Here is a 27,196-nt window from a genome sequence, read left to right on the forward strand (position 1 = left end):
TATGCTACTCAATATAAGTAGCTTGAATATGTGACAGTTTCCTAATTTATATTTCCTAGGTTGTGACATGGAATAATCTTAAAGAATGGTGGAAGATCTTACTGTGGATCTTTTTGTGGATTTTTATGAAGCAACAAATATTCTGTTCAAAATAGGCTTTTTGGGGAAGCAGAGGGCTAATTATTGCTAGTGTTTGATATCTTTCAGTGCAGTGAAAGCTTGTGCATGATGCTTGCCACTCTATTTGCTTGGCTAGGAGCCATGGTGGCACAGTGGTTAGAATGCAGTATTACAGGCTGACTCTGCCCACTGCCAGGAATTCGATTCTCACCAGCTCAAGGTTGATTCAGCCTTCCATCCTTCCGAGGTCAGGCAAAGGAGGACCCAAATTGTTGGGGGCAATATGCCGACTCTGTAAAATGTTTAGAGAGGGCTGTAAAGCACTATAAAGCAGTATGTAAGTCTAATTGCTATTGATTTCTGTTTTGTGCAGCACCAGAATCACAGAACAGTTTAGGGAATCTCCTGTTAACCTTTATTTTTTTCATTCCCCTTTTAGCATCAGATGTTCCCGCAGCAACATGTAGCCTGGAGGAATTCCAGTGTGCCTATGGGCGTTGTATCCTGGACATTTACCACTGTGATGGGGATGATGACTGTGGGGACTGGTCTGATGAATCTGATTGTTGTAAGTTACTTGCAGCGAGGGCCTGCCGACTCAGATCAAATGGCACTGCTGTGTTGTTTTTAGGTCAGATGTGCTTCATGTTAGGAGTAACAGAGAAAATTTGTAATGGGCCTCTGTCATTCCAATATTCAAAACAGAAGCTTTTCAGCTTTCCTTCCAGATAGCAAATTGAATCTCTTGGGCTTAATTTGGGCTGAATTAGAGTGTAAATTACCATATACTGTTTATCTCCGTAGCCTCTCACCAGCCTTGCCGCTCTGGAGAGTTCATGTGCAACAGTGGCTTGTGCATTAATGCTGGCTGGAGGTGTGATGGTGATTTTGACTGCGATGACCAGTCGGATGAGAAAAACTGCAGTGAGTAACCTGGGACTTGTAAATCAGGTCCAGCTTAAGGGCAGTAAGGTAATAGAAAAAGTGTTGTGAAACCATTTTGAAATTCTTGTTCATATTTATTTCTTCAGCTACCTCTATGTGCACAGCTGACCAGTTCCGATGTAAATCTGGCCGCTGCGTCCGGCTGTCTTGGCGCTGTGATGGGGAAGGGGACTGCTCTGATTACAGTGATGAAGAAGACTGTGAGGACTCAGGTAAAAATTGTACAATTGAATGCCTTTTTTTTGTGCTATAATCTGTGCTAAATTCAGCTATCGGTTTTATAATTTTGACAAAAATCTTCGTTCAGGAATCCCACAATGTTCCCCTGACCAATTTCTATGTGGAAATGGGCGCTGCATTGGCCAACGGAAGCTGTGTAATGGTGCCAATGATTGTGGAGATGGCAGTGATGAGAGCCCTGCCCAAAACTGCCGTAAGTTGCCTCATGCCGACTTCAGTATGGGTGCTCGCAATTGATTTTCAAGTTAATTTTAAAAAAACAACAGATGTATTTGTAGGGATGTCTCTCATCATCATATAAAAGATAGAAAAAAAGAGGGTCTTGACCTCAGTTTCTCTGAAGATTCAGAGTGCACTGTTCAAGGAAAAAAATAGGAGTTTTCTTTTCAGTGTTGTACATCTACTCAGATTAGCTGATCTGAGTGAGATATACAACACCAAAAAGAACACTTTTTTTCCCCTCGAATAGTGCATTCTGAATTAGCTAGTTGTGCTTCTTTGGGTACCAACCTCAAGAATAAAAAGGTGTAGGTAGTCCTTGACTTACAACCATCATTGCCACTAGAATCTCAGTCATTGAACTCGGTCACTCAACATCTTCAATCTCAGTACTCCCAATATTTGCGGTTGTTAAGTGATCTTGTGGGTTGTTAAGCAGACGGAGGTCTAGGTATGAAATGCCAGATAAGGAGTGCAGGTGCCTCAAGGGGATGAGGAAAACTTAGGGAGATGCAGAGCGGTCAGCATGTGAGTGTCTCTCTGCTCAGGAGCCGAATATCCTCCCTACCAAAATCCAAGAAGGATTTTCAGCCCGAGTTAATAGGCACTTGTGCACAGCCTGCACTGGGTCTCCCAGTGCCTCCCCCATCCCCCTGAGGTGCTCTGCACTCCTTACCTTCTCATGCTTCCTGTTCAGTGGCTGAAAATCTTGCTTGGATTTTGGCTTCCTTTCATCTCTGGGGGCTGGCTGAAAGAACTCCTTGTCAAAGGATTTCCACTCCATGCCTGTTAGCATGGAGCTGAAATTCTTCATGCCTGTTTGCTTGAAGCTGAAATCCTTCAGCAGGAAGCTCTTTCAGGCAGCCCCAGAGATCAGAGGGAGTCCTCTCAGCAGGTAGCATCAACTTGCAACCTTCCCTGCTCATTTCCCCATTGACGTTTTGGGGTAATTGGCAGAGAGGTTTGCAAATGGCAGTCACGTGATCACGGGCACTTGGCAACCAGTTATAAGAGCTTGGAGACAGGTTGCCCAGCACCTAGCTAATGATTGCCTGACCGGTGCGGTGTGTGTATGTGTATGTTGATGTTTTACAATGACCAGGATGTGTTTTATATGCTGTAAAACACCCTTTCTAAGGCCATCATTAATTTAAAGGATCCTTAAGCGAACAGTTGTAAATTGAGGACAGGCTGTAAGAATATTCTGAATGTTGAGGTGATGACCTATTCTGGCATTTTCACTTATTATCTTATCAAACCCTATTCTGTCTTTTCTGGGTTGTTTTTGTGGATGCAAGAGAGTAGACTATTTGTGGAACAATATGGCATTCCAGGTATATATTGGAGAGCCAAGCTAAGCTCAGCCAACATATAGGAATTATTCATTTCTTGACAAATTAGGAGCAATTGTTTGTGTGAAATATGGGGTCTCTTTTTCCACTTGAGAACCCAAAAGTCTTCTTTTCCCTCCTGACAACTACTTTAGGCAGTTTTCATAATTTGTTCTAGATAAGAGGAAAATTCTAAAAGAATGGCTGTGTTATATCCATTTTCTATCTCTGATCTTTTCACAGGTCCTCGAACTGGAGAGGAAAATTGTAATGTCAATAATGGGGACTGTGCCCAGAAATGCCAGATGATTCGTGGAATGGTTCAGTGTACCTGTCATACAGGTTACAGGCTTCTGGAGGATGGTAGATCATGTCATGGTAAACAGCCTGAAAACTTAAGAGCATCTGTATGACTAGGAATGAAATTGTCCTTGCCAAAGTCGTAGCACTGACAGGCAGTGGCATTAACCAAGTTCAACTGTATAATTATGTGGGACTTTCTGATTGTTATTGGTGCTTCCTAACCACTGATCCTAACATCAAAGGCCCTTTATCAATCCTAGTCATTTTTTTTTTTAAAAAAGCAAGGTAGAATCAATAGAAAAATGGGGAAGATTCCAATGGAAAGAGAATTTTCTGAATTTCAGAAAAAAATATGATTTAAACCAGTAGCTGCATATAATGGCCTTGTTTCAAAGCATCTACAATAGAAAAATCAGTTAGTTTGACTTTTTTCTCTTGTTATCCTATTACATTCATAGTATGAAGGTAACAGGGCAAAGAAAAAAAAAGAATTCCAGGGTCATAAAAAGGAAGGTTTTTTTTTTATTATATTCATAGTATACTGTATATAGCTTACAAATTGTGTAGATTGATAGATTGGAGATGATGAGTTAAGTGCTTGATATTTTGGGTTATCTTTTACTGTTTTGGTTTTATTATCTTTGTGAGTCGCCTAGAGTTGTGTTTTACAAGACGGATAAATATATAAATCTTTAAAATAAACAAATAGGCATCGAAGTACGGAACCCAAAACCAACCTATTTACCCTTTTCTCTTTAGTTTCGCACTCTTTGTTCTTTTCTTATTCCAGATGTGAACGAATGTGCAGAGGAAGGTTATTGCAGTCAGGGGTGCACCAACAGTGAGGGCGGTTTCCAGTGCTGGTGTGAACAAGGCTATGAGCTTCGCCCAGACAAGCGTAGCTGCAAAGCCCTGGGTAAGAGAGAGTCTTCAGCTCCAGGCACTGGGGATCATTCGGGGCTTAGGATCCATCCATGTGCCTGATGGATGACTGCTGGCTTAGTTCACGGCTTCCGTTTCCCCACGGTATTTAATTTTCAAATACGCTGCTTGCGTAACAGGCTAGTCTATTTTTTCCACAGCCTGATGACTCTAGTTGCACTGGAATATAGCTTCCATTATTCCATTGACAATATATTTTGGGATGTGTTTACTAGATTTGATGGGAGTTACAGTCCAACACTTTGGGACAAGATTAGGCTGGAAAAAGCTAGACTAGTATTTTGTGAGTTTTTCCCCCCCTCTCTCTTCAGCTGCACGCCTCTTTTGAAAATAGAAAATGTGATAATATTGGTTCTGTAGGAGATGACAAGGCTGAGCCCAAGGGAGGGGTCAAACGCATCATCAGTCATGAGTCTCTTTAGGCCAGGGATGTCACTCAGTTTCATTGAGGGCCACATCAGCATTATGGTTGCCCTGAAAAGGCCAGTTGCTGTCCCCCTCTCTCCCTCAGGCTTGCCCCACAGAAGTCTCTCCTATCCTCCCTATCGCCTTCTCTCTCCCCTCACTCCTCCTCCTTCCCTCCAAACCCCCTCCTCTTATATTCTCCCCTCTCCTCCCCCATGTGTTCACTCACTGCCCGGCTGGCCTTTTCACACAGTGCTCCTCATCATGGCCCGGATCTGGCCCGCAGGCCTTGAGTTTGACATGTCTGCTTCACACCCACAAGACATCTAAATCCAGTCCACCTTGAGTTCCTTTCTATTCTTAACCCCTGCATGCAGTGGGTTGTTTCTGGATATTCTAGAACAGAGGTCCCCAACCTTTTGGGCACCAGGAACCGGTTCTGTGGAGAGAGGTTTTTCCGCGGACCGGAGGGGGCGTGGTTTTGTGTGCTGCCTGCATCCTATGGATGGGGCTTTGCTTGTTTGTGCAGACCAGTTGCTGGCATGCCACAGACCAGTACTGGTCCATGGACCTGGGATTGGGGACCCCCATTCTAGAAGAGATCTGACTGTGAACAGAAATATTCTATGACAGAGCTTTTTATACACCTCTGATATGGAATTACCTGATTTTTGAGAAGCCGTATTTTGTGAGGATGGCATTCATATGGTTTTTCAGAAGGTTAGAAAAGTCTGTTTTTATGGGCAGCCTTTCAGGATTGATTCTGGAGGCAATAAATTATATTTTATTGATATACTGTTTTCTGTTATTATTACTATTATGATTATATTTTACTGTAAACCTCCTAGGGTCAACTGGACTAAGGTAGTATATAAATTTCACAAAGAAACAGATAAAAATGTAACTGTACAGATCCCAGGAAAAGACTAAATCCCAGGTCAAGAACTACAGATTCAGATAACAGCAAAAACAAAAAGGCTGGGGATGATAGATGATCCATTGCACAGAATCCACTTACTGAACAATCACTTTTCATGAATGCTGGTTCCCACATTTCTAACAAACTGCCGAATAATCAAATAAAATACAGTGGAGGGAACTACAGTATATCAGTTTATATTCTAAACAGTGTGAATGTGCCTACATGCAATGCTTCTATGTTGGTTTTCTATCTGTGAACTGATTCTGTGCTGCCATTGTAATCTCACTGATGTCCATACAATAGTCTTCTCACATCTCTTTGCATGTATCCTTCAGGGCCAGAACCTGTGCTGCTTTTTGCCAATCGGATTGATATCCGGCAGGTCTTACCCCACCGCTCCGAGTACACTTTGCTTCTGAACAACCTCGAAAATGCTATTGCACTGGACTTCCACCATAGCAAGGAATTAGTATTCTGGTCTGATGTCACACTGGACCGCATTATGAGGGCCAATCTAAATGGTAGCAATGTGGAGGAAGTGGTGTCTACCGGATTGGAAAGTCCAGGTAAATGTCTTCAGTGGTTTCGGAAGTAAAACTGGCAGCTCTGTATGTAGCAAAATGTATTTATTTGTTTCTATTTATCTGTCAAACTTGTATGTTGCCTATCTTCATGGAAGCAACTCTAAAATTGCATAACCTGAGTATTCAGAGTAGACTATAACCCCTAAGACCTTGTTGCAGCCCTCAGAATTCCCCCATAGTAACCACCAATCATACGTTTTACTGGGGAAGAAGAGGAACATTATTAGAAGCATAGGATAAAATAAAATGAATTGTATTTAACTTGATCTTCAATTAAATTTAAATGTAAATCAGGCCTATATTTCTCCTATCTCCATTTGGATTTTAGAGTGCACCATGCCATTCAAAAATCAAGTGTGGCTTATAGCCGTGTGTGTGTGTGTGTGTGTGTGTGTGTGTGTGTGTGTGTGTACGTGCATGCACACGTGTGTATCTATATATCTACATCTACATCTTGGTCATAATGGGCATAATGGATAGTTCAAATAGTTATCTAAATATTTTAGTGATTTATATGACAAGAGGGGTAAAAAAAACCCCTTGTTTCCATTTTCCTTTTATAGAACAGGATAGCCTTAGTCATGGCTCAATGGGACTATTCTTGAGCAGCCATTACTTGTCACATTCTTCTTTCCTCTGGGTCCTAGGTGGGCTAGCCATTGACTGGATCCATGACAAGTTATACTGGACAGATTCTGGGACATCTCGCATTGAAGTGGCAAATTTGGATGGAATGCATCGGAAGGTGCTTCTTTGGAAGAATCTAGAAAAACCTCGTGCAATTGCTCTTCACCCTATGGAAGGGTGAGTATGAGATATGTATACTCACTGCTTGTTATCTTAATTTATCAGATGAAATTTGTTGAATGAAGACTCCAATTTGGCCACCTGGAGCCAAATCTAGAGTTGCCATTCTACAAATGAATTAACATCTTCCATATGTAAAAACGCCATGAAAACTAATGACAACTTCCCCTAGAGGGGAAAGAACGTGTTGGTGATTTTTACAAACGTGTTATTACTATTATTTTTTTGCTTGTTGCGCCTGATGACACCTCATTCTCCATTTTAGAGGATATGCAGATAGAAGGAATATAAAAATCATCTTCTCTACACTCAACTTGGAATATCCTGTAAATATTTTTATTTACTGGAACTTAATGTACTATTTTCATAGCCTTAGGATTCTCCTGTGTTCTGTAATGTAAGCTACATTAGCATAGATCAGTCTTTTTCAAAAGTATTACCTTCCTGTTGTGTGAAGTAACTCCCAGAATTCTGAGCAACTACCATGCCAGCTAAAATTCTGGAAAATTAACTTTGTCCATCTGGAGCAGAGGTCCCCAACCTTTTGGGCACCAGGGACCGGTTCCATAGAAAGGGTTTTTCCATGGACCGGAGGGTGCGTGGTTTTATGTGCTGCCTGCATCTCGTGGATGGGGCTTTGCTTGTTTGTGTGGCCCAGTTGCTGGCATGCTGCAGCCCGGTACTGGTCCATGGACCAGGGTTGAGAACCCCTGATCTGGAGGATACTCAGTATGAAGAAAGCCATTATAAGTGCTCATTTCTGAAGCCAAAAGATTCTGGTTAATAGTTGATTGACAAAGATTGTGGTCTTGTATAATCATAGCCTGAATCTGTTATCTTTGTTTGCTTTCATCAGCTCCAGTTGTATTATGACTTTAGCTTTAGATTGCTAAACAAGTGGCTGTTTTGGTGAGCAATATCTGTTGTCCTTTCAAGGAACTTCCACAGTTCACATTTTTTTCTCTTCTCCAATAGTACCATCTACTGGACAGATTGGGGAAACACTCCTCGTATTGAATACTCTAACATGGATGGTTCCAATCGGCGCGTTATTGCTGACACTCATCTTTTTTGGCCAAATGGGCTAACTATTGACTATGCAGGACATCGGATGTACTGGGTAGATGCCAAGCATCATGTTATTGAGAGGGCTGATTTGGATGGAAAGAACAGGAAGGCTGTTATTAGTCAAGGTGAGATAACGAAATTGGGACTGTTGTTTACTAGATAAGCAACAGTGCTAAGGGATGCTCTGAGTAACTCACATAATACTGTGTAGCAAATCAGATCATTGATGCCAGGAGTTGAAATCATTTGATGCCAGGAGTCTACTTTGGTCCCACATCTATTTTCCCATCACACTAATGCCAGCAGTACTCTCAAAACAATATCTTGTGGTTGATATCTACCAATTCATAAACAAGTTATAAAATCTCAATGGCTGGGACATACAATGTGAGTAGCAAATTGCACTGTGATGTCAGCCTTTATTTCCAGGAGAACTGGCAATGTAGAGTAATAAGGCAGCGGAAACCAGCAGCAAGTTTGCTTAATTTTGGAGGTATTATTAAAAGAAAGAAACCTTTTTTGGGGGGGGGCTCAGTGATAGAAGCAACTTTTAGAAACAGTAAAGAATGACCATAACCTTTTCATCTGCTTTTACTGGATTCTTGCTGCAGGCCTTCCACATCCATTTGCTATCACCGTATTTGAAGATAGCCTGTACTGGACAGATTGGCATACCAAGAGTATTAACAGTGCCAACAAATTTACTGGAAAAAATCAGGAGATCATCCGTAACAAGCTTCATTTCCCCATGGATATCCATACTTTGCATCCCCAACGCCAACCAGCAGGTAACTACAGAGAGAAAAAACAAGATATTATTGCTAAAAGACAAGTTTTCTATCACAAGATATTGACAAGCAAATACTTCCTGAATCTTAACACTTTATAGAATATAAAAATTGTCTTAGTGCTTCAAATCAAATTGTTTGATTAGTGCTCTACATTCAGAAAACATGCAGTGTTTCCAAAGACATATTACCAGGTATAAGTGGGTAGCTACTGTATAATATTTTCTTAGCAGCAATGGCCAAGTAGCTCCCCACATAAATTCATAAATGATGGTATAATGTGATAATCTTTCATTACTGTGGTTGTTATATTACTATTGTTATTGGCATATTTCTGTGTACCTGGAAAAAGATTTCCCAGTTAATCCAACTCTACTATTGTCAAAAATGTTGAATTGCAATGAATATCTTCATTAATTTTATTCATATTTTACTATCCAGGTAGTATTAAAGTCCACAATATAATAAAAATTACCATTGGTCTAATACTGCTACCAGTGGCTTATCAATATGTTTGCTTGTACCACAAAAATAATTTCAAAGTATGAAAAGTAAATGGCTATATATCCTTTATATGTCCGTGGTGAATATTTCTGTTTTAGAAATACACTAGACAGATACAAATGCACAATAAATCAGGCTGTTCCAAAATAGAATAGGCTTCATTGTATCTCTGGTTCTTTTCCCTATATAGGTCGTGGTATTTGTGTTTATGTGGGTGTATTTATACAAATGTATATATATATATATATATATATAAAATATCTGTTTGGCTATTCGAGCAGGGAGAAATCGCTGTGGAACCAACAATGGTGGCTGTACTCATCTCTGTTTACCAAATAACAAGGGCTATACCTGTGCATGCCCCACAGGTTTTCGGAAGACTAGCAGCCATACTTGTGCCCAGAGTAAGTGTAATTAAAGAGTTTATGTACCTTCATAACATGTCTGTGTCCAGACACATGAGAGAGAGAGTAAAGAATTTTAGCAAAATTACATTTAAATCAGTGTTTCTCAATCTTGACAATTTTAAGGCATGTGGACTTCAACTCCCAGAATTCCACAGCCAGCATTGCTGGCTGTGGAATTCTGGGAGTTGAAGTCCACTTGCCTTAAAATTGTCAAGGTTGAGAAACACTGATTTAAATGAAACAGTAAATTCCACGTGAAGGGGTTGTGTTCACAATACATTGCTAACATTACAATGTGTTTATGAAATTGATGGGAGGATGACATTTGGATTTTTTGTTGTTGTTGCTGTTTTTCCAAATTTCCATATAAAATATAGAATATTTTTTTCCAATTTTATAAACAAAAAACAAACAAGTAAGTTCAACTGCAGAAAAGCACCGGTGGCATGATAAAGGATTTGGGGTATCTTTTCTGCAAGGAAAGGGGGAGTTCTTGCCTTGAGGAAATAATATTTGTATTTCTTAGTTTGATATGGTTTCTTACTTAATTGGAAAATATGGTATAAGTATCTTAAACAACTAAAAAGATGGCTGGGTTAGGAAGATTGTGGAAGTTTATAAAATGCTGAGAATGTAATGGTAAAGAGAAGTTGGATAGAGATAATATTAGAATTGCAAGCACTCAATGAAATTATTTGTCAGTTCACAACCAATTGCTTTTCCACACAATACATAGTTTGTAGAATAGTTTGCCTCTAGATGCAGCGATAGCCTGTGGCTCGACCGATTTTTAAAGTTAGTTTATTAATGGAAAATTGGTTTATCAATCCTTAATGCAGCGGTTCTCAACCTATGGGTCGCGACCCCGTTTGGGGTCGATCGACCATTTCACAGAGGTCGCCAAGCAAGGCTGTCCGCCATTTTTTTCCCCTTTTCTGGCGGGTGCCTTACCTCCCTTGGGCTGGGCCAGCTGGTGGTCGGCCTGCTCCGTCTCTGCAGCTTGCCAGCTACGCCTCGGCCGGCGCAGGGGGCAGAACCACGCATGCGCGGTGCTCCCGGGCAGGGAAAGTCCTCGACTTATGACCGGTTGGGTAGTCCTCGACTTACGACCGGTTTAGTCCTCGACTTACGACCGGTTTAGTCCTCGACTTACGACCGGTTGGGGGTCGCGGCATTAAAAAGGTTGAGAACCACTGCCTTAATGCTATAAAAATTACATTGAACCTATGGGATCAGAGGCAGAAGAAAGTCAATTGCTAGAAGCATTAAGGAAGGGCAGTTTTTGATTCATTTTTTCTTTCTGGACTTTCTAAAGGCACCTGACTAGCTAATGCTAGCAGTGGCACTGATAGGTCCTGGGTCTGAGTGAACAAGGTTCAAATGCTTCTTCCTAATATTTTAAATGATGGAATTGCCAATTAATGTACCTTGTCATGTCCTTACATACAGAGACGTTTTATCTAAGAACATGTCCTTTTTTCCTCTACTCCTAAAATACTTCTTCCAACATTGTATGCTCACTTCCTTTTGCTTTGTACTGATTTGTTAGTTAAGCGCCATGGTGGCGCAGTGGTTAGAGCACAGTATTGCAGGCGAACTCTGCTCTCACTGCCAGGAGTTCAATTCTTTCGATCCTGACTGGCTCAAGGTTGACTCAGCCTTCCATCCTTCCGAAGTCAGTAAAATGAGGACCCAGATTGTTGGGGGCAATATGCCGACTCTGTAAACCGCTTAGAGAGTGCTATAAAGCGCTGTGAAGTGGTATATAAGTCTCAAGTACTAGTGTTAGTTCAGGTCTGGCCTGCATTATAGATTGGACTTTTATATCCATGTAATAGGCATGGATGTAATAGAACTTCGTTGTGCCAAGATCACTTTTTTGTGCTTGTTATCATAATTTTCTGTTAGAGATATTAAAAGAAGACCTTTCGACCTTTGATCAGGTCTTGACAAGTTCCTGCTTTTTGCCCGAAGGATGGACATCCGTCGTATCAGCTTCGACACAGAAGATTTGTCTGATGTTGTCATCCCCTTGGCAGATGTGCGCAGTGCTGTGGCTCTGGACTGGGATGCGCAGGGTGACTATGTCTACTGGACAGATGTTAGCACTGATTCCATTAGTCGGGCAAAATGGAATGGAACAGGCCAGGAGGTAATATCCCATAAAAGCTCAGTGGAAGTACATAAGTTGCTTGTCTTCTTGAGTTTTGTTTTGGCTCATTATAAATATGTAATCTTTAAATTCTACTTTTTCAATTATTTGAGGAATATATTCTATGCATATGTCTTAAAGTGGAGGAATTCCAGATCTCTATTTAAACACCCCTCCCCCATACAACTGAACATTCATCAGTCCAAAGAAGTCAGGCGGTGCTTTGGGTTAGAGCAATACTGCCCTCGAAGTTTCATTCTTGTGTTTGTTTTGTTGCCAGATTGTGGTGGAGAGCAGTCTTGAAAGCCCAGCTGGTCTTGCTGTTGATTGGGTCACAAACAAGTTGTACTGGACAGATGCAGGTACTGAAGGCCACTGCTATATGCAAGAGTTTATTTGCTACTCTAAAAGCTAACCACTCACTGAAAAATTGCCTTCCAAGTTCTTAACAGGATTATTCCCAATGCATCTGTTGAGATATATGAATAAGACTCTTTTAAACTCTATGATCGTGAAGACTTTAATAACATTTCACCTTCCTGTAAACAGTGGACAGGTTGCGTAGAAATTCTGGCAGTAAGAACTTACTTTCTGTAATTTAAAAAAGCAGTGTTCCAAAATAGGAAAATCTCTATCATATCAATTTATTCCTGCAGAAATGTCCCTGCCTGCCACTTTATTTGAAATGTTTCCATTACACATTTTAATCTTATACTGATGTACTTGGTTTGTCAATATTATCGGCAAATGCAAATGTGAAAGGTTGCTTTGTATTGTGACACTAAAATTACAGAGTAATTCAAATGGCGTTTTTGAATTTCCAAATTGAAATATTCCAGTAGATAGAATTTTCACCCTGAGTAAATTTGTTTTTCTTATGGATAAAAAGAACATGGAACAGCATTCAAACCTGCAGTCTGAGAGGTTAATAGTAAAGGAAAGGTTTCAGTAAAATGATCCTGTGTTTTACTAGTTTTAATAGAACCAACAGTTTCTGAGTAAGGGTGACTAGATATGCTGATCCAATTCATCGAAAAAAATGTTTATAGAGGTCAGAGTGATTATTACAGACTGAGGATACTTTGTAGGGCTGCCGAAGAAGTCGTTTTGCTGATATATCCTGTTGGTTTCCTTTGTCATGGTGTGTGAATGACATTTCGGTATGGATTATTTTCTTTTATGATTTTTTTTTTCCTGGTCCTGAAGGCTGATTATTTTTTTCTTTCCCTTTTCTATCTAATACAGGAACAGACCGGATAGAGGTATCTAACATAGATGGGACAATGAGAACTGTTCTAATATGGGAAAACCTAGACAGACCAAGAGATATTGTGGTGGACCCTGTTGGAGGGTGAGAACTTTTCTCCTAAGACTGCATTGCTGCCATTCCTGTATGCCATTGCATTTTGATTCTTCACGACAGTGATATCCCTGAAAGTTTGCTGTTGTAATTTTATATATAATTATATATATAAAAGTCTGTAGAGTTGATTCTTATGTGCTAATACTTACAGTGTTTACAAAACAATAAGACTGAAAAAGACTCCGTTCTAATATCCTGTATACCCAATATCCTTCAAAGATTAGTTCAGGGATAGACAATGTGGTATTCTGTAATGTTGAGAATAGACAATAGACAATCTAGTATTGAGTTTGGCACCAAACCTGGTCATTGGTCATGATAGCTATAGCCATGGTGGTGCAGTGGTTAGAATGGAGTATTGCAGGGTAATTCTGCTGACTGCCAGCAATTTGAAGCTCACTGGCTCAGGATTGACTCAGACTTCCATTCTTCTGAGGACACATATGGTTGGGGACAATATGCTGACTCTGTAAACCGCTTAGAGAGTGATGTAAAGCACTATAAAGCAGTATATAAGTCTAAATGCTATTGCTAATGAGGCCGAGTGAAAATCTTTTGAAGGGCATGGAGTTAACTCTTACAAACAAACATGAATATATCACAAAGAATAAGAAGGATGACCATATTAAAGTTATCTACAGAAAAGAGATGAGTAATATGTAGCCATTTTGACTAATGTGTTAGATGTTGAAAATTGCATCTCTCTGCATTCCTTACTTTTGGCTAAGTTGGCTGGAGCTACTGTAATTTATAATTCAACACCATATGAAAAGATGCTGGCATATTTGGCAAATGTAAGCAAATACCTAAATTAGCCACTGCAAAACTGGAAAACCTTCACCTGTTTAGAGTTTTCTTTTCTTTTTCTTTCCTAATGCAGTTAAGCAAAAATTGTAAGATTAATAAAAATAGCAGTTATATATCATTTTGGACATTTATATGCAGGTTCATGTACTGGACTGACTGGGGAGCTAATCCAAAGATTGAGCGTGCAGGAATGGATGCCTCTAATCGCCTGGTGATCATCTCTTCCAACCTGACCTGGCCCAATGGACTGGCTATTGACTATGAGTCTCAGCGCTTATACTGGGCAGATGCTGGCATGAAGACAATTGAATATGCTGGCCTGGATGGCAGTGATAGGAAGGTAAATAATAATAATAATAATAATAATAATAATAATAATAATAATAATAATAATGATGATGATGATGATGATGATGATGATGATGATGATGATGATGATGGTGGTGGTGGTGGTGGTGGTGGTGGTGGTGGTGGTGGTGGTGGTGGTGGTTGGTGGTGGTGATCATGTTGGAAGGTACCCTGGAGGTCTTCTAGTCCAACCCCCTGCTCAGGCAGAAAACCCTATACCATTTCAGACAAATGGCTGTCCAGTCTCTTCTTAAAAACTTCCAGTGTTGGAGCAGTCAGAACTTCTGGAGGCAGGTTGTCCACTGTTTAATTGTTCTAACTGTCAGAAAATTTCTCCTTAGTTCTAGGTTGGTTCTCTCTTTGGTTAGCTTCCATCCGTTGCTTCTTATCCTGCCTTCAGGTGCTTTGGAGAATAGCTTGACTCCCTCTTCTTTGTGGCAGCCCCTGAGATATTGGAACACTGCTATCATGTCCCCCCTCGTCCTTCTCTTCATTAGACTAGACATACTCAATTCCAGCAACCAAGTTGAATAGCCAAGTTGAACTGATTTCTGGGAAAGGGTAAATAGGATATATGCAATGTTTGTTTAGAGAAAACATACATGTATTCTCTTTGAGCCAACATGCCTTGTTTTGATATTCAGAGGAGTTCAGTTGCTCCTCTAAAGGGACAAATGAATAACTTTTGAGTGAAGACGATAGACAGTGAAATGTATGGAAAACTGTTGCTGTATTGTTGAGACAGCCTTAGACTTCCCCTGGTGCCCATAATAATTCTCAGCCAGGTCCATGAAGGTCCAGCGCATTTGAAAGGGATCAGGCTGGGAAAACTTACTCTACAGTTTGTCAAAAATGAAGGCAAATATACATGCCCCAGGATAATGTTGCAGGATCCAATCTAGGTCAGTCACCAGGACCAGAGTTTAGTGTTCTGAGCTTTCAGACCATTCTGGAGCCCATCTTTAGGGAACATCTCTCTCACTGGAATGTGTTAGAGAGAAGTTTCCTGAGGATGGGCCCCAACACGACTCTGAAAGCTCAGAAGACTAACCGCAGATCCTGGTGATCAACCCAAATTGGATTCTACAGATTCTATAATCTACCACTGCTTCTGGGCAACTGTGCATTGCTATTTTTTTTAAAAAAACTGCTCTTTTCCTGGCAGTCGGTTGATATGCTTTTGGGATTGACAGATATTGATCGGGAGCAATTTGCCTCACCCATTTGGGCTCACTCTTTATGGAGCTCGGATCTACTGGACAGACTGGCAGACGAAAAGCATCCAGAGTGCTGACAAAAGAACAGGGCTGGATCGTGAGTCTCTACAGGACAACCTAGAAAACCTTATGGACATCCATGTCTTTCATCGGCAGAGACTTGCAGGTATGGAAGTCTTCTGCATCAAGATAAGAAGTTACACATCTTTGGGCTACAGATAGAAAAAGTTTCAGGTTTTTCATTCTACTCTGACCATGCCATAATGTTTAAGGTACCACTCGATGACACCCATTGATACCCACCGAGTCCCCTTTTTTAATTCTACAGGTAGCCCTCAACTTATGATTTACAACAGGGACTGGAAAATTAGTTGTTAAATGGTGTGGTCATGAATGAGGTATTGTGTGACCACACCCAATTTTACAATATTTTTTGCTGTAGTCTTTAAACAAATCACCACAGTCATTAAGTGAGACATCATGTGACTGTGACTTGTATGACCTTCCCTGCCAACTTTCCTATTGATTTTGCTTGTCAGAAGCTGGTTGGAAAGGTTGCAAATGGCAATTGCTATAAATGCTCAAAGGATGCCAAGTGCCCAAATCATGATCATATGACTGTGGGGATGCCATAAATGTAAGGAGCAGTTGTAAATTACTCTTTTTCAATGCCATCAATAACTTCGAGTGGTTGCTAAATGAATGATCCTAAATCAAGGACTACCTGTAATATTATTTTTTTTTAAAAAAAAATAGGCATGACCAGTTGTAAAAACAGCTGGAACCATGCTAGATTTTATTTTATTTACACATTTAACTACATTAGAACAGTAATTACATTAATTTAATTCAGTTAATGGAAGTATTATCTATCACTCTGCCCTTGTTAGATTAAAAACTATAAATTGGTATAGATTTTTGATGAGCTAGAGCAGTGATGGCGAACCTTTTAGAGATCGAGTGCCGAAACTGCAACCCAAAACCCACTTATGCATTGTCAGGTGCCAGGTGGGTGTGGCCCATTGGCTGGGTGTGGCCCATTGGGTGGGCGTGGCTGCGGTGGTAACGGCAGACTGGGTGGGACTAAAAAGTTCAATCAATCAATTCCAACTTTGCAAGATCTTTTTTTTTTCCTGTGAGAAGTTGAAATTGACTGATTGATTGAACCTTTTTTTTTTTGTACACAGCGGCAGAGGCCTAAAGCGAAAAGGTTTTATAAAATCCAGCTGAAAGCCTAGGACTGGGGCAACGGCGCACATGCCCACAGAGAGGGCTCTGAGTGCCGCCTCTGGCACCCGTGCCATAGGTTCGCCACCACTGAGCTAGGGATTTTGCTGAAAGATTTGGGAGTATGGAAAGTACTCCCTTTCAGATTCCTATATATATATGCCTAACTGTAAACTGTAAATAATTGTAAACTGCAGTTATTCCTAATCGCTTTCTTTTGATAATGGTTTCATTATTGTCTCTTTCAGTACATACACCATGCCACATTAATAATGGTGGATGCAGTCATCTTTGTCTCTTGGCTCCACTTCCTAAAGGCTACAGCTGTTCTTGCCCTACTGGTATCAACCTACAACCGGATGGCAGAACATGTTTATCGGGTGGGTCTCTACCTTCTGAGGTTCTGTTAGTCCCTGGAAGAGAGTAATGTCTCCTAAACCCCACATTCTGACCCTAGAAAAGTTATATACTCAAATTACAAGAAGTATTTTACATTTTCTGCTTCTGGTAGAATTTTATGCGGGTTGCAGTATAGTCAGACAAAAGTTGTAATAGCTTCGATGACAATGAAATGTCTGCATAAAAATTTGTTCCTATACAAACTGTGTCTGATTAGTTACTAAAGTAGCTAGAATTTGGAGGAAGCCCTATGCGTTATAGAGGTGTATCAGACATAAATGCATTAACAGACTTCTTGGTAAAGTAGAGTAGTTGTATTTGTGGAATCCTTGCTGCTTTGCAATATTGTGCAATATTTCATTTTACTAATTTTAATAACATTAATTTAAACTGTAAATATATAGCAGTTTACACATGAGAATGTCACTAGGATTTAGTGGAAACCTGTAGTATATGATCTGTTGAACATGATAAATGCATAATTCTTGTATTGGTTTAATATATGCATAATCTGAAGACATGAATAATTTTTTAGATACTGGACCTTACTTGTACTGATTCTGATTATCACACTATACCAGGGGTAGGCAACCTTGGCTCTTTTATGACTCGTGGACTTCAACTCCCAGAATTCCTGAGCCAGCCATGCTGGCTCAGGAATTCTGGGAGTTGAAGTCCACGAGTCATAAAAGAGCCAAGGTTGCCTACCCCTGCACTATACAGTATTTTATTTGGCTTACATGTAGTAAGGTACTATTGGTAAATTATACTAAACAATATTTTTCTTCAAGCATATGCTTAAAAATAATTATTACATAGTTGAACAACCACATTCAGTATTTCTTACGATCTTTCATCACATTTATGGCCCTACTTTTATGGTCTTGGATAAATTGGTGGCTTTATTCATTGCCAAGATCACCTTTGGCAGCTGAAATTTTTGTTGCATTAAGAAGGGATATTTGAGAAAAAGAATTCCTGTAATTATGCACTGAACTCCATTTTCAACTTTGCAGGAATGTCTGCTTTCCTGATCTTTGCAAGAAGATCAGATATTCGTCTGGTTTCACTTGATATTCCATATTTTGCTGATGTAGTTGTCTCAGTCAACGTCACTATGAAAAACACCATCGCCATTGGAGTTGATCCTGAAGAAGGTTGGCAATATGTAATTTAACCATTTTTAGATGTAGGGAATTGCTCAGGGAAGAGTAAATTTATCAGTAAATGAAAAGCAACCTGTCCAATAAATGGTGTGATTCATATTAAACAATACATTCCCCAAATGTTCATGAAATCATTATAAAAGAAGCTGTTTTTTAATGTCCCAAGTCTAATTAAAACAATCTTTCCCAAACTAATATGGCTCCAAATACCTTCAAATACAACTCCAGAATTCCTGTAGGCCATGTTGGCTGAAAATTTTGGAAGCTATAGTCGCAATATATCTAAAAGCAGTTTTCCCCAAAAATAATTTTCAAGGCAATTGTATTCCACATAAGTTCTGCCCTGGTGAAGTGTTGTATTTTTCAACCTTGGAGACTTTTAAGATGTGTGGCCTTCACCTCAGAGCATGTTGCTGCAGTAGTCTAAGAATTGAAGTAACAAATCTTAAAACTGATGAAAGCTTTGATGTGTGTGTGTGTGTGTGTGTGTGTGTGTGTGTGTGTGTGCATATATATATACTGTATACACACACACACAAACACAAACATATACATATACACTCATATATGTGTCTGTGTTTGTATATGGAATAATAACTTATTTTATATTAATATTATAGTGATGGTGTGTGTCTTCATTAAATACCACATGATATATTCATAAATAAATTGCTGCTGTTTTTGTTTTTCTTGGCAGAGGGATACACTTTCTTCTTTACTTTTCTCCATTTTTGGAAAATCTTTTTCTAGCAATAATAGATTAAATAATAGATTGTACCAGATCCTGAAGACACACTTTACAATATTGTTTTTCACCAAAGTAATCTTAGATATTTATGGACTAACAAGGAGATTTAATTTAAATAAATTATATTAATGTTCTTATATTTTTTCAACAGGAAAGGTTTATTGGTCAGACAGCACACTGAGGAAGATCAGCAGAGCTTCATTGGATGGGTCTCAGTATGAGGATATCATTAGTACAGGTAATAAATAGATGGTTTGGTAAATACCGAACATCAAAGATATGGGTTCTTCCCTAATGCAACTTCTAAAGCTCTAATGTAAAGGTTGCCTTGAACATCCAGTGGGATATTTTGTGGAAAAAGGATAGTGTGTGCGTTTGTGTGTGTGTGTGTGTGTGTATGTTACTCACACTATAACAATAATATATTTATTTTTATATAGGGTTGCAAACCACAGATGGATTAGCTGTGGATGCTATTGGCCGCAAAGTATATTGGACTGATACGGGAACAAACAGAATTGAAGTGGCTAACCTGGATGGGACAATGAGAAAAGTTTTAATATGGGAAAATCTGGACAGCCCACGGGCAATTGCATTATATCATGAAACAGGGTGAGTGCTAGCAATAGATTATCTTGTTTTCAAGGGAAAGTCTGCAGAGGAGAAGACAACATGACAATAAGTAATATGCTGACTTTTCAATGGATAGTTTATTTGCCCCTTCTTTTCCTTTAGGTATATGTATTGGACAGACTGGGGTGAAAATGCTAAACTGGAACGAGCAGGGATGGATGGCTCTAACCGCATGGTGCTTATTAGCAACAACCTGGGATGGCCTAATGGTCTGGCTGTGGATAAAGCTGGATCACAACTATTTTGGGCTGATGCACATACTGAGGTTAGAATGACATGAGGGGCAGTCTCTAATTTTAAATGTTTGGTGTAAAAAATTGCCTCAGAGTGAAGCAGTGGAATGTAAGGATGAGTATGAGATCTTAGGGATTAAGAGTAAATTTGTACGTATACGCGTGTTCATCACTCTGGGATTCTAACACCATTGGATGACTTACGTTTCTAAAACATCCATAACCAATCAAACTTCTGTTTTACTTGAATATATTTGTATACAGGTAGTCCTTGAGTTATGACCACAGCTGGAATCAGAATCTTGGTTGTTGAGCGAAGCAGTAATTTAGTGAGATGTCATGTGACTGCTTCGCTCAATGACCATAATCCAGTTGTGGTCATTAAATCATTGGGCAGATTGTTAGGTAGATGAAGTGTGGGATGTTTCAGGTGGTAGGGGAGACCTGGGAGGCTCCCTTCAGGAGCTAAAAATCCTCCCTGGCAAAATCCAAGCAGGATTTTCAGCCCTGAGTGAAGAGAAACTTGTGGTAAGGTAAGGTGCTCCTTACCTTACCACACTGGTTATCTACTCTCTGCTTGGATTTTGGCTCCCTTGTCTCTGGGGACTGGTTGTAAGAGCTGCCTGCATATGGAAGGAACTCCTTCATTGGGGTGGAAAAACAGAGCCAAAATCCTCCAGAACCAAATGAGCTCAGTTCCCTACATGCAGGGAAGGGAACTTCTTTGGCAGGATGCAAAAACAGAGCCAATATTTTCAGGATTTCAGTTGTTTCTGCACCCTGCTTAAGAAGTTCACCTCTCCTTGGGATGCAGCTTCTTTCAGTCAGCTTCCAGAGACAAGAGGGAGTTCTCTAGCAAGATAGCAGCAGCTTGCAAGTTTTCCTACCGGCTTCCCCTTTGAATTTCTAGGGAAGCTGGTAGAGAAGATTGCAAATGGCCATCACATACCTGCAGTATGCTTAGCAACCAGTCGTGTATGAACAGGTTACCAAGCAACCAGATTACGAGGGTGTCATAATTTATAGTGTGTAAAAGCATCCTTTCCTTTTTTAAAAAAAAATATTTTATTAATTTTTAACAATTACAATCTTTAGTGCTTAATAAACGTGTTGTCTGGGTTCACATATCTAACATTAACTTCTTCAATATCAATCAGTTCAATACTACACAATCCAGTGTTTTTCCCTTGATCTTCCTTTTTCCCCCAAATTGCATAGAGTAGTTGGGGAGTCGAGATATGCTTTGCTAACTTCATTTCTTCTGAGCTAGGCCTCTCTTTTCTTTTTTATCTTATGGAATCCTTGGATGAAATTAAAATACAATTTAGCAGAATGCTAGAAATAAGCATCTAGAATGGATTATACCACGGGTGTCAAACTCGCTGCGTCATGTGATGTGTTGCAATGTATCATGACTTTTTCACATTGCCGGAGTTGAGGTGGGCGTGGCCTCCGCATGATGCAACCGGCCCGCAGGCTGGCAGTTTGACACCCCTGGATTATACTATTCTTGGCTTCTTGGATCATAGGAAGAGTTGCTACCTATTGGAGACCTCTGTACCCCGTAATCAGAAGTTCCTTGACATTCCAACATTCTGTTCTTTTCAGCGTATTGAGGCTTCAGATCTAAATGGTGTAAACCGCCACACCCTGCTCTCCCCAGTGCAGCACCCTTATGGCTTGACTTTATTAGACTCTTACATCTATTGGACCGATTGGCAAACAAGAAGCATTCACCGAGCTGATAAGAACACTGGTGCTAATGTCATCTTGGTGAGAACAAATCTTCCTGGATTAATGGACATCCAGGCCATTGACAAAGGGAGGCCTCTTGGTAAGTTTTCCTATTTTATTTAAGCCAGACTTCCTGAATGTTCATGGGCATGCTTTAATTCTTGAAAATCACTCATGCATTTTTTTTAAAAAGCAAACACCATGCTTATCTGGCCTCCAGACATTTTCTGTAGATTTTACTCCTGTGTTTATTGTAACTGTTCAAGCACAATTCCTTGGGCCTTCTTGCCTGGGAGTTATGAAATCAAAAGCTCAATGATACTGTATCTGGAGGGCAGCAGCCTGAGGAAAGCTATACTGAATTAATATTAGCCTTTTTGATGGTAATCTCAGAGACGATCCATTTCTCCTAAGGTACTAACAAATGTGGCAAGAAAAATGGAGGTTGCTCCCATCTTTGCCTCCCAAACCCTGAAGGCTTCTCATGTGCCTGCCCTACTGGAATTCAACTGAAGATTGATGAAAGATCTTGCGACCCTTCTCCTGAAACCTACCTGCTCTTCTCTAGCCGGGGCTCCATCAGGAGAATCTCACTAGATACTAGTGATCACATTGATGTTTATGTCCCTGTTCCAGAGCTGAACAATGTTATCTCCTTGGACTATGACAGTGTAGATGGCAAGGTTTACTACACAGATGTCATATTAGATGTTATCAGGTAGGTATCTTCCAAATTCCTCATTGTATGTTAATTAGCTACATAATCATTTCTTTCTTTCCCCCCAAACTGTTCTTTGTCAAATGGATCTGCCCTATGGAAAAATGTTTAGATAGAATGTTCTCTTTATTCTCCATGATATCTTCTTCCAGACGAGCAGATCTAGATGGAAGTAATATGGAAACTATTATTGGCCAAGGACTAAAGAGAACTGATGGTTTGTCTGTGGACTGGGTAGCTCGAAATCTATATTGGACAGACACTGGCCGCAACACAATTGAAGTTGCAAGATTGGATGGAAGCTGCAGGAAAGTGCTGATAAATAACAGTCTGGATGAACCACGGGCAATTGCTGTCTTTCCTAGAAAAGGGTAAGTAAGTCAGTATTAGCAAAAATATTTATTTAAACAATTTATTGCATTAGCTACAAATATTCTCTTCTGTTGGTACATCAGCCGAAAAGATAAGTGTAGAGCAGCTTTCTTAACTTAGTGCCTTGAATATATTTTGGACTACTATTCTCACCAGTTATCTTATCAGGAGGGAGCTGTTATACTTGGAGGATGCCAGGTTGAAGAAGGGATAGAATGAGTAGGAAAGAAAAAGGAAGAGGATTGGCTAAAGTAGAGGTCTGCCTTCAGACATGAGGCAAATGGATTCCTTTGGTGGACAGGCCATCTTTTAGAGCTGACTGACATGTATCATTTTGCATTTGGTTTATTTTCTTCTAGATACCTCTTCTGGACTGACTGGGGACATATTGCTAAAATTGAGCGTGCGAACCTGGATGGTTCTGAACGAAAGATATTGATCAATACTGATTTAGGCTGGCCCAATGGACTGACTTTAGATTATGACATCAGAAGGTCAGTATAACCTTGCATTTCAAAATTATTGACTGTAGAATTGTTGTGGTTTTTTTAAAAAAAAAAACAACCTTTTTTTTTTAAGGCATGTCCCCAAGCTGCCTTAGAATCAGGAATTGTAACTGATAGAAAGAAAGTTTCAGAAGTGGATATTAGTTTAATTTCCATTCTTTCTGTCATTCTAGGATTTATTGGGTAGATGCTCATCTAGACCGCATAGAAAGTGCTGATCTTAATGGGAAATTACGCCAAGTATTGATCAGTCAAGTGTCACATCCCTTCGCCTTGACACAGGTACAAAGGAAGGTGGTGGTGGTGAATGCTGAAATGAAACTTAACTTCTATGCAAATAGTTTGGTTTACTTTGTGCACAGTGGACAAAGCTTGTACAGGGCTCTTTTTTCTTTCTCCTGTATATCAGCCTATTAAGTGATGCTATAATCATTTAAAGAGAAGTAATGTAGTACAGTTCAGCTAATGTGCAGATAGTTGGAAACAAGTTTCTTCATGATAGAAGAGTCAAGGAATCATATTGATTCGTTAGATCAGTGATGACGAACCTTTTCGAGACCGAGTGCCCAAACTGCAACCCAAAACCCACTTATGCATCGTCGGGTGCCGGGTGGATGTGGCCCATTGGGTGTGTGTGGCCCATTGGGTGGGCATGGCGGCGGTGGTAACAGCAGACTGGGTGGGACTAAAAAGTTCAATCAATCAATTCCAACTTTGCAAGATCTTTTTTTTTCCCACGAGAAGTTGAAATTGACTGATTGATTGAACCTTTTTTTTTTGCACATGGTGGCGGAGGCCTAAAGCGAAAAGGTTTTATAAAACCCAGCTGAAGGCCTAGGACTGGGGCGATGGTGCGCATGCCCACAGAGAGGGCTCTGAGTGCCGCCTCTGGCACCCGTGCCATAGGTTCGCCACCACTGCCTTAGATATATGTAAGGCTTTTGATTCTCTGAAAATCCAATTTTTAAAACAAATATTAAAGAAATTTAAATTTGGGACCAGTTTTTGTAGGATGATTAAACATATTGATAGATCAACTAAAGTTTAGATAAGACTGAACAACTATAATTCAGATCCTATTATAATTTTAAGAGATACTAAGCAGGGTTGTCCTTTATCACTTTTATTATTTAAGGTAGCCCTTAGAAGCATTGGCAATACCACTCAGACACAATAATCAGATTTGTTGGATGAAAGCGGGAGATATTTGTGGATGATACAATTTTGATGAATTTGAACAGGTTTCAGGATTATCAATTAATTTTCGTAAATCACATCTGATTTTTCATACTCTTCCAAAACCTCAGAAGGAAATTTCTATAGCTTTAGGGGATCCAGTAGTATATAAATCTTTATAATATTTAGATATGTCTATTACTAAAATATTAGCAAAATATGAAAATTCTTGCAAGGCTTAACTTTTTATTTCAATGCCTCCATGTGGTTATTTATTTATTTATGTTATTTAATTATTTATCTTTTTTTAAAAAAAAACCTGTCCATTTTCCTCACAGAAGGACAATACAATATTAAAAACATAACAACTGTACATAAAATTTAAAAAGAGACAAGCAATGTTAAAAATTAATTAAAAAATTTTCTTTTAATTTAATTAACCAAAAGTAATTTTAGAAGAGACTTCAAAACACTGGCAAAAAATGAGAGTAAATAAAATAATTTATGTTAATGTAATTACTTAAAAGTATTACTTGAAAAAATAAATATGGTAATATGTTGAAAAAATATAGAAAAGAACAAGCTTTAAGTTTACATACTCCCATTTTATTCCTCTGTGCTTATTACATAGTATTTTAATCCTGTGTCTGCTTCTTTTCTGAGCAGCAGGATAGGTGGCTGTATTGGACAGACTGGCAAACAAAATCTATTCAGCGTGTGGACAAATACTCTGGTCGTAATAAGGAGACTGTGTTAGCCAATGTAGAAGGACTTATGGATATTATTGTGGTTTCTCCTCAAAGGCAAACAGGTATATGCAATCACCTGGGTTTATTCATTAATTCATTCTATCAGGTTGATGAATAATATATTCTCTAAACCAGTCTTCTGCAATCCAGATGGTTGGATTACAACTCTCATCAACTGATCTAGCATGGCCCTGAGAGGCGGCTGGAGAATTTCATCTCTGGCTGTTAGCTAGTACCGTATTAGTCCACATCGATTAAACAAAACCCAGACTGGTACAAATAATGAATTAGGCAAGAAGTATGTGAGGAAACCTATACCTCCCTTGTTGCGTATACCCCAACCCATTCAAGGGAAAATACACGTCAGATGTTGAAAAGTACAGGATTTTGATCCAAAGCATTAAGGAAATGGTAGCTGGATGGCAGCAAGTGATTACACCCGACCACCACTACTGGTATGCTTTATGAACCTTTTCTGAGTATGGCCATCTACTGTGTGAGCCCAGAAGAGCAAAGCTTGTTGAAGGAGTAACCTCAGGTACAGCATACATGTATGATTGGCAAAACAAAGCAAAACCTACTCCTCATTCTGAATCCTGGTATTATTGCTGCTATGTTCCACTTCATTTCCTTTCTTAACTCCCATATTAGCAAATTGCTCTTATTCATTTCAATAGGATTTAGAGTAAACTGCTGCATTTAAAATGAGGCCACAAGCTTGCCAGTTAGTCCTCTTGTTTAGCATCCTGGTCTCTGCTAAAAGGACTCCAGGTAGAGATCAAAAAACCCTGTGTGCAGAGCTCAAAGAGATACATTCATATATTTTTAGGTAGCCAGCAAAATAAAGACCCCATACACTTTGTACATCATCATGACAAGCATTTGACTTTTTAAAAGTTTAAAATGTCTGTGTTGTTTTTGCTCTAAAGTGTTTATTCCTTTGGGTCTTGGGGAAAGCATAATGTTTCAGATTTTGTGATGTACTGTAGGTAATTATTGGTAAAGAGAATAGTCATTTAAGATATTGGCACTTTGGTCAGAGGAGATACTTCTCACTATACCCTAATATATTTTGAGTAAGGGAACATGAAGCCCTATGCTAGGGAGGAGAAAATTATATCTTTTGTGAAATATCTGGTCTGTACCTTCTAGGAACAAACATTTGTGGAGTGAATAATGGAGGCTGTACCCATCTCTGCTTTGCCAGGCCTTCTGACTTTGTTTGTGCATGTCCCGATGAACCAGATGGACGGCCTTGCTCTCATGGTAAGTTGTTTGTATACTACACTTCCCAGCATGAATCATAGCCCATGTTTTCTCTTATTAAAGGCTGCTTCAGAAAATGGCTTCATTCCCTTAAATAAACTACAGCTATAAAGTACCTCTTTGGTAAAGCATTCAAATGCCTAGGGACAAGAGAGTAAGATTTTGTCTTTTTTTGCACTGTTTTATTAAAAATGTTAATTATTTGTTCCTTGAGATGATTCTTCTATTTTGCAGATGTCCCATATATACATTCTTCAATTCTTTAATCTTAGAATCCAGTACAATTCAGAACAGTTTGTTATATTTCACTGGTAATTTGTGTGTAGTGACTTCAAACATTTTCCTACATATAATATTAAATGTAATTTAGGAATCATTCATTGGTATATAAAATAAGACCCTTCTAATATATGTTTTCCATTGCATTTACACAACTCGTAGATAGATGCCTGGCAAACTAGAAGTGCCTATTCTCATTTTTGTTCTCACAGTACAACACTACCTATTTCATTACAAGAAGAATCTTATACATTTCTGCTCTACCTTGAATAATGAAAAAATTATATTTCCATAAATAAAATGTCAGGCTTAATTGTCTCCTTTGTCTCAGGTTATTTTCCTTTCTCTTCTGTCTAGCTCCTAGCATGGGGCCTCCAAATCCTGAGACAACTCATACAAGCAAAAGGAGCCAGACTTCTACTGACAGATTTAAAACTCCAACAACCAAGCCACATATTTCTGTGGAAACAATAGAAGGAAAGTGAGTGGTTCTGTTGACTGAAAGTGATTGAGGGGAA

The 27,196-nt window shown here is 39.4% G+C and overlaps 1 protein-coding gene across 1 annotated transcript in view; it reads left to right on the forward strand.

Annotated features, from left to right (window-relative positions):
* Positions 1 to 27,196, forward strand: part of LRP4 (LDL receptor related protein 4) — a 58,457-nt gene that overhangs the window by 25,347 nt on the left and 5,914 nt on the right. The window contains exons 6-34 of the mRNA XM_029285726.1: positions 560 to 688; positions 925 to 1,044; positions 1,152 to 1,277; positions 1,373 to 1,498; positions 3,099 to 3,233; positions 3,949 to 4,074; positions 5,763 to 5,993; positions 6,659 to 6,815; positions 7,794 to 8,011; positions 8,498 to 8,674; positions 9,457 to 9,582; positions 11,529 to 11,737; positions 12,018 to 12,099; positions 12,983 to 13,088; positions 14,046 to 14,247; positions 15,449 to 15,638; positions 16,948 to 17,079; positions 18,115 to 18,255; positions 19,164 to 19,250; positions 19,453 to 19,624; positions 19,748 to 19,910; positions 21,487 to 21,712; positions 22,027 to 22,330; positions 22,483 to 22,701; positions 23,062 to 23,196; positions 23,382 to 23,490; positions 25,051 to 25,195; positions 26,286 to 26,399; positions 27,036 to 27,159. Coding sequence (XP_029141559.1) covers positions 560 to 688; positions 925 to 1,044; positions 1,152 to 1,277; positions 1,373 to 1,498; positions 3,099 to 3,233; positions 3,949 to 4,074; positions 5,763 to 5,993; positions 6,659 to 6,815; positions 7,794 to 8,011; positions 8,498 to 8,674; positions 9,457 to 9,582; positions 11,529 to 11,737; positions 12,018 to 12,099; positions 12,983 to 13,088; positions 14,046 to 14,247; positions 15,449 to 15,638; positions 16,948 to 17,079; positions 18,115 to 18,255; positions 19,164 to 19,250; positions 19,453 to 19,624; positions 19,748 to 19,910; positions 21,487 to 21,712; positions 22,027 to 22,330; positions 22,483 to 22,701; positions 23,062 to 23,196; positions 23,382 to 23,490; positions 25,051 to 25,195; positions 26,286 to 26,399; positions 27,036 to 27,159 — 4,531 coding nt within the window. The remainder of the gene's footprint in view (positions 1 to 559; positions 689 to 924; positions 1,045 to 1,151; positions 1,278 to 1,372; positions 1,499 to 3,098; positions 3,234 to 3,948; positions 4,075 to 5,762; positions 5,994 to 6,658; positions 6,816 to 7,793; positions 8,012 to 8,497; positions 8,675 to 9,456; positions 9,583 to 11,528; positions 11,738 to 12,017; positions 12,100 to 12,982; positions 13,089 to 14,045; positions 14,248 to 15,448; positions 15,639 to 16,947; positions 17,080 to 18,114; positions 18,256 to 19,163; positions 19,251 to 19,452; positions 19,625 to 19,747; positions 19,911 to 21,486; positions 21,713 to 22,026; positions 22,331 to 22,482; positions 22,702 to 23,061; positions 23,197 to 23,381; positions 23,491 to 25,050; positions 25,196 to 26,285; positions 26,400 to 27,035; positions 27,160 to 27,196) is intronic.

The sequence above is a fragment of the Protobothrops mucrosquamatus genome, unplaced genomic scaffold (assembly GCF_001527695.2).
Source record: "Protobothrops mucrosquamatus isolate PMUCROS unplaced genomic scaffold, P.Mucros_1.0 scaffold2131, whole genome shotgun sequence".
NCBI lineage: Eukaryota > Metazoa > Chordata > Lepidosauria > Squamata > Viperidae > Protobothrops > Protobothrops mucrosquamatus.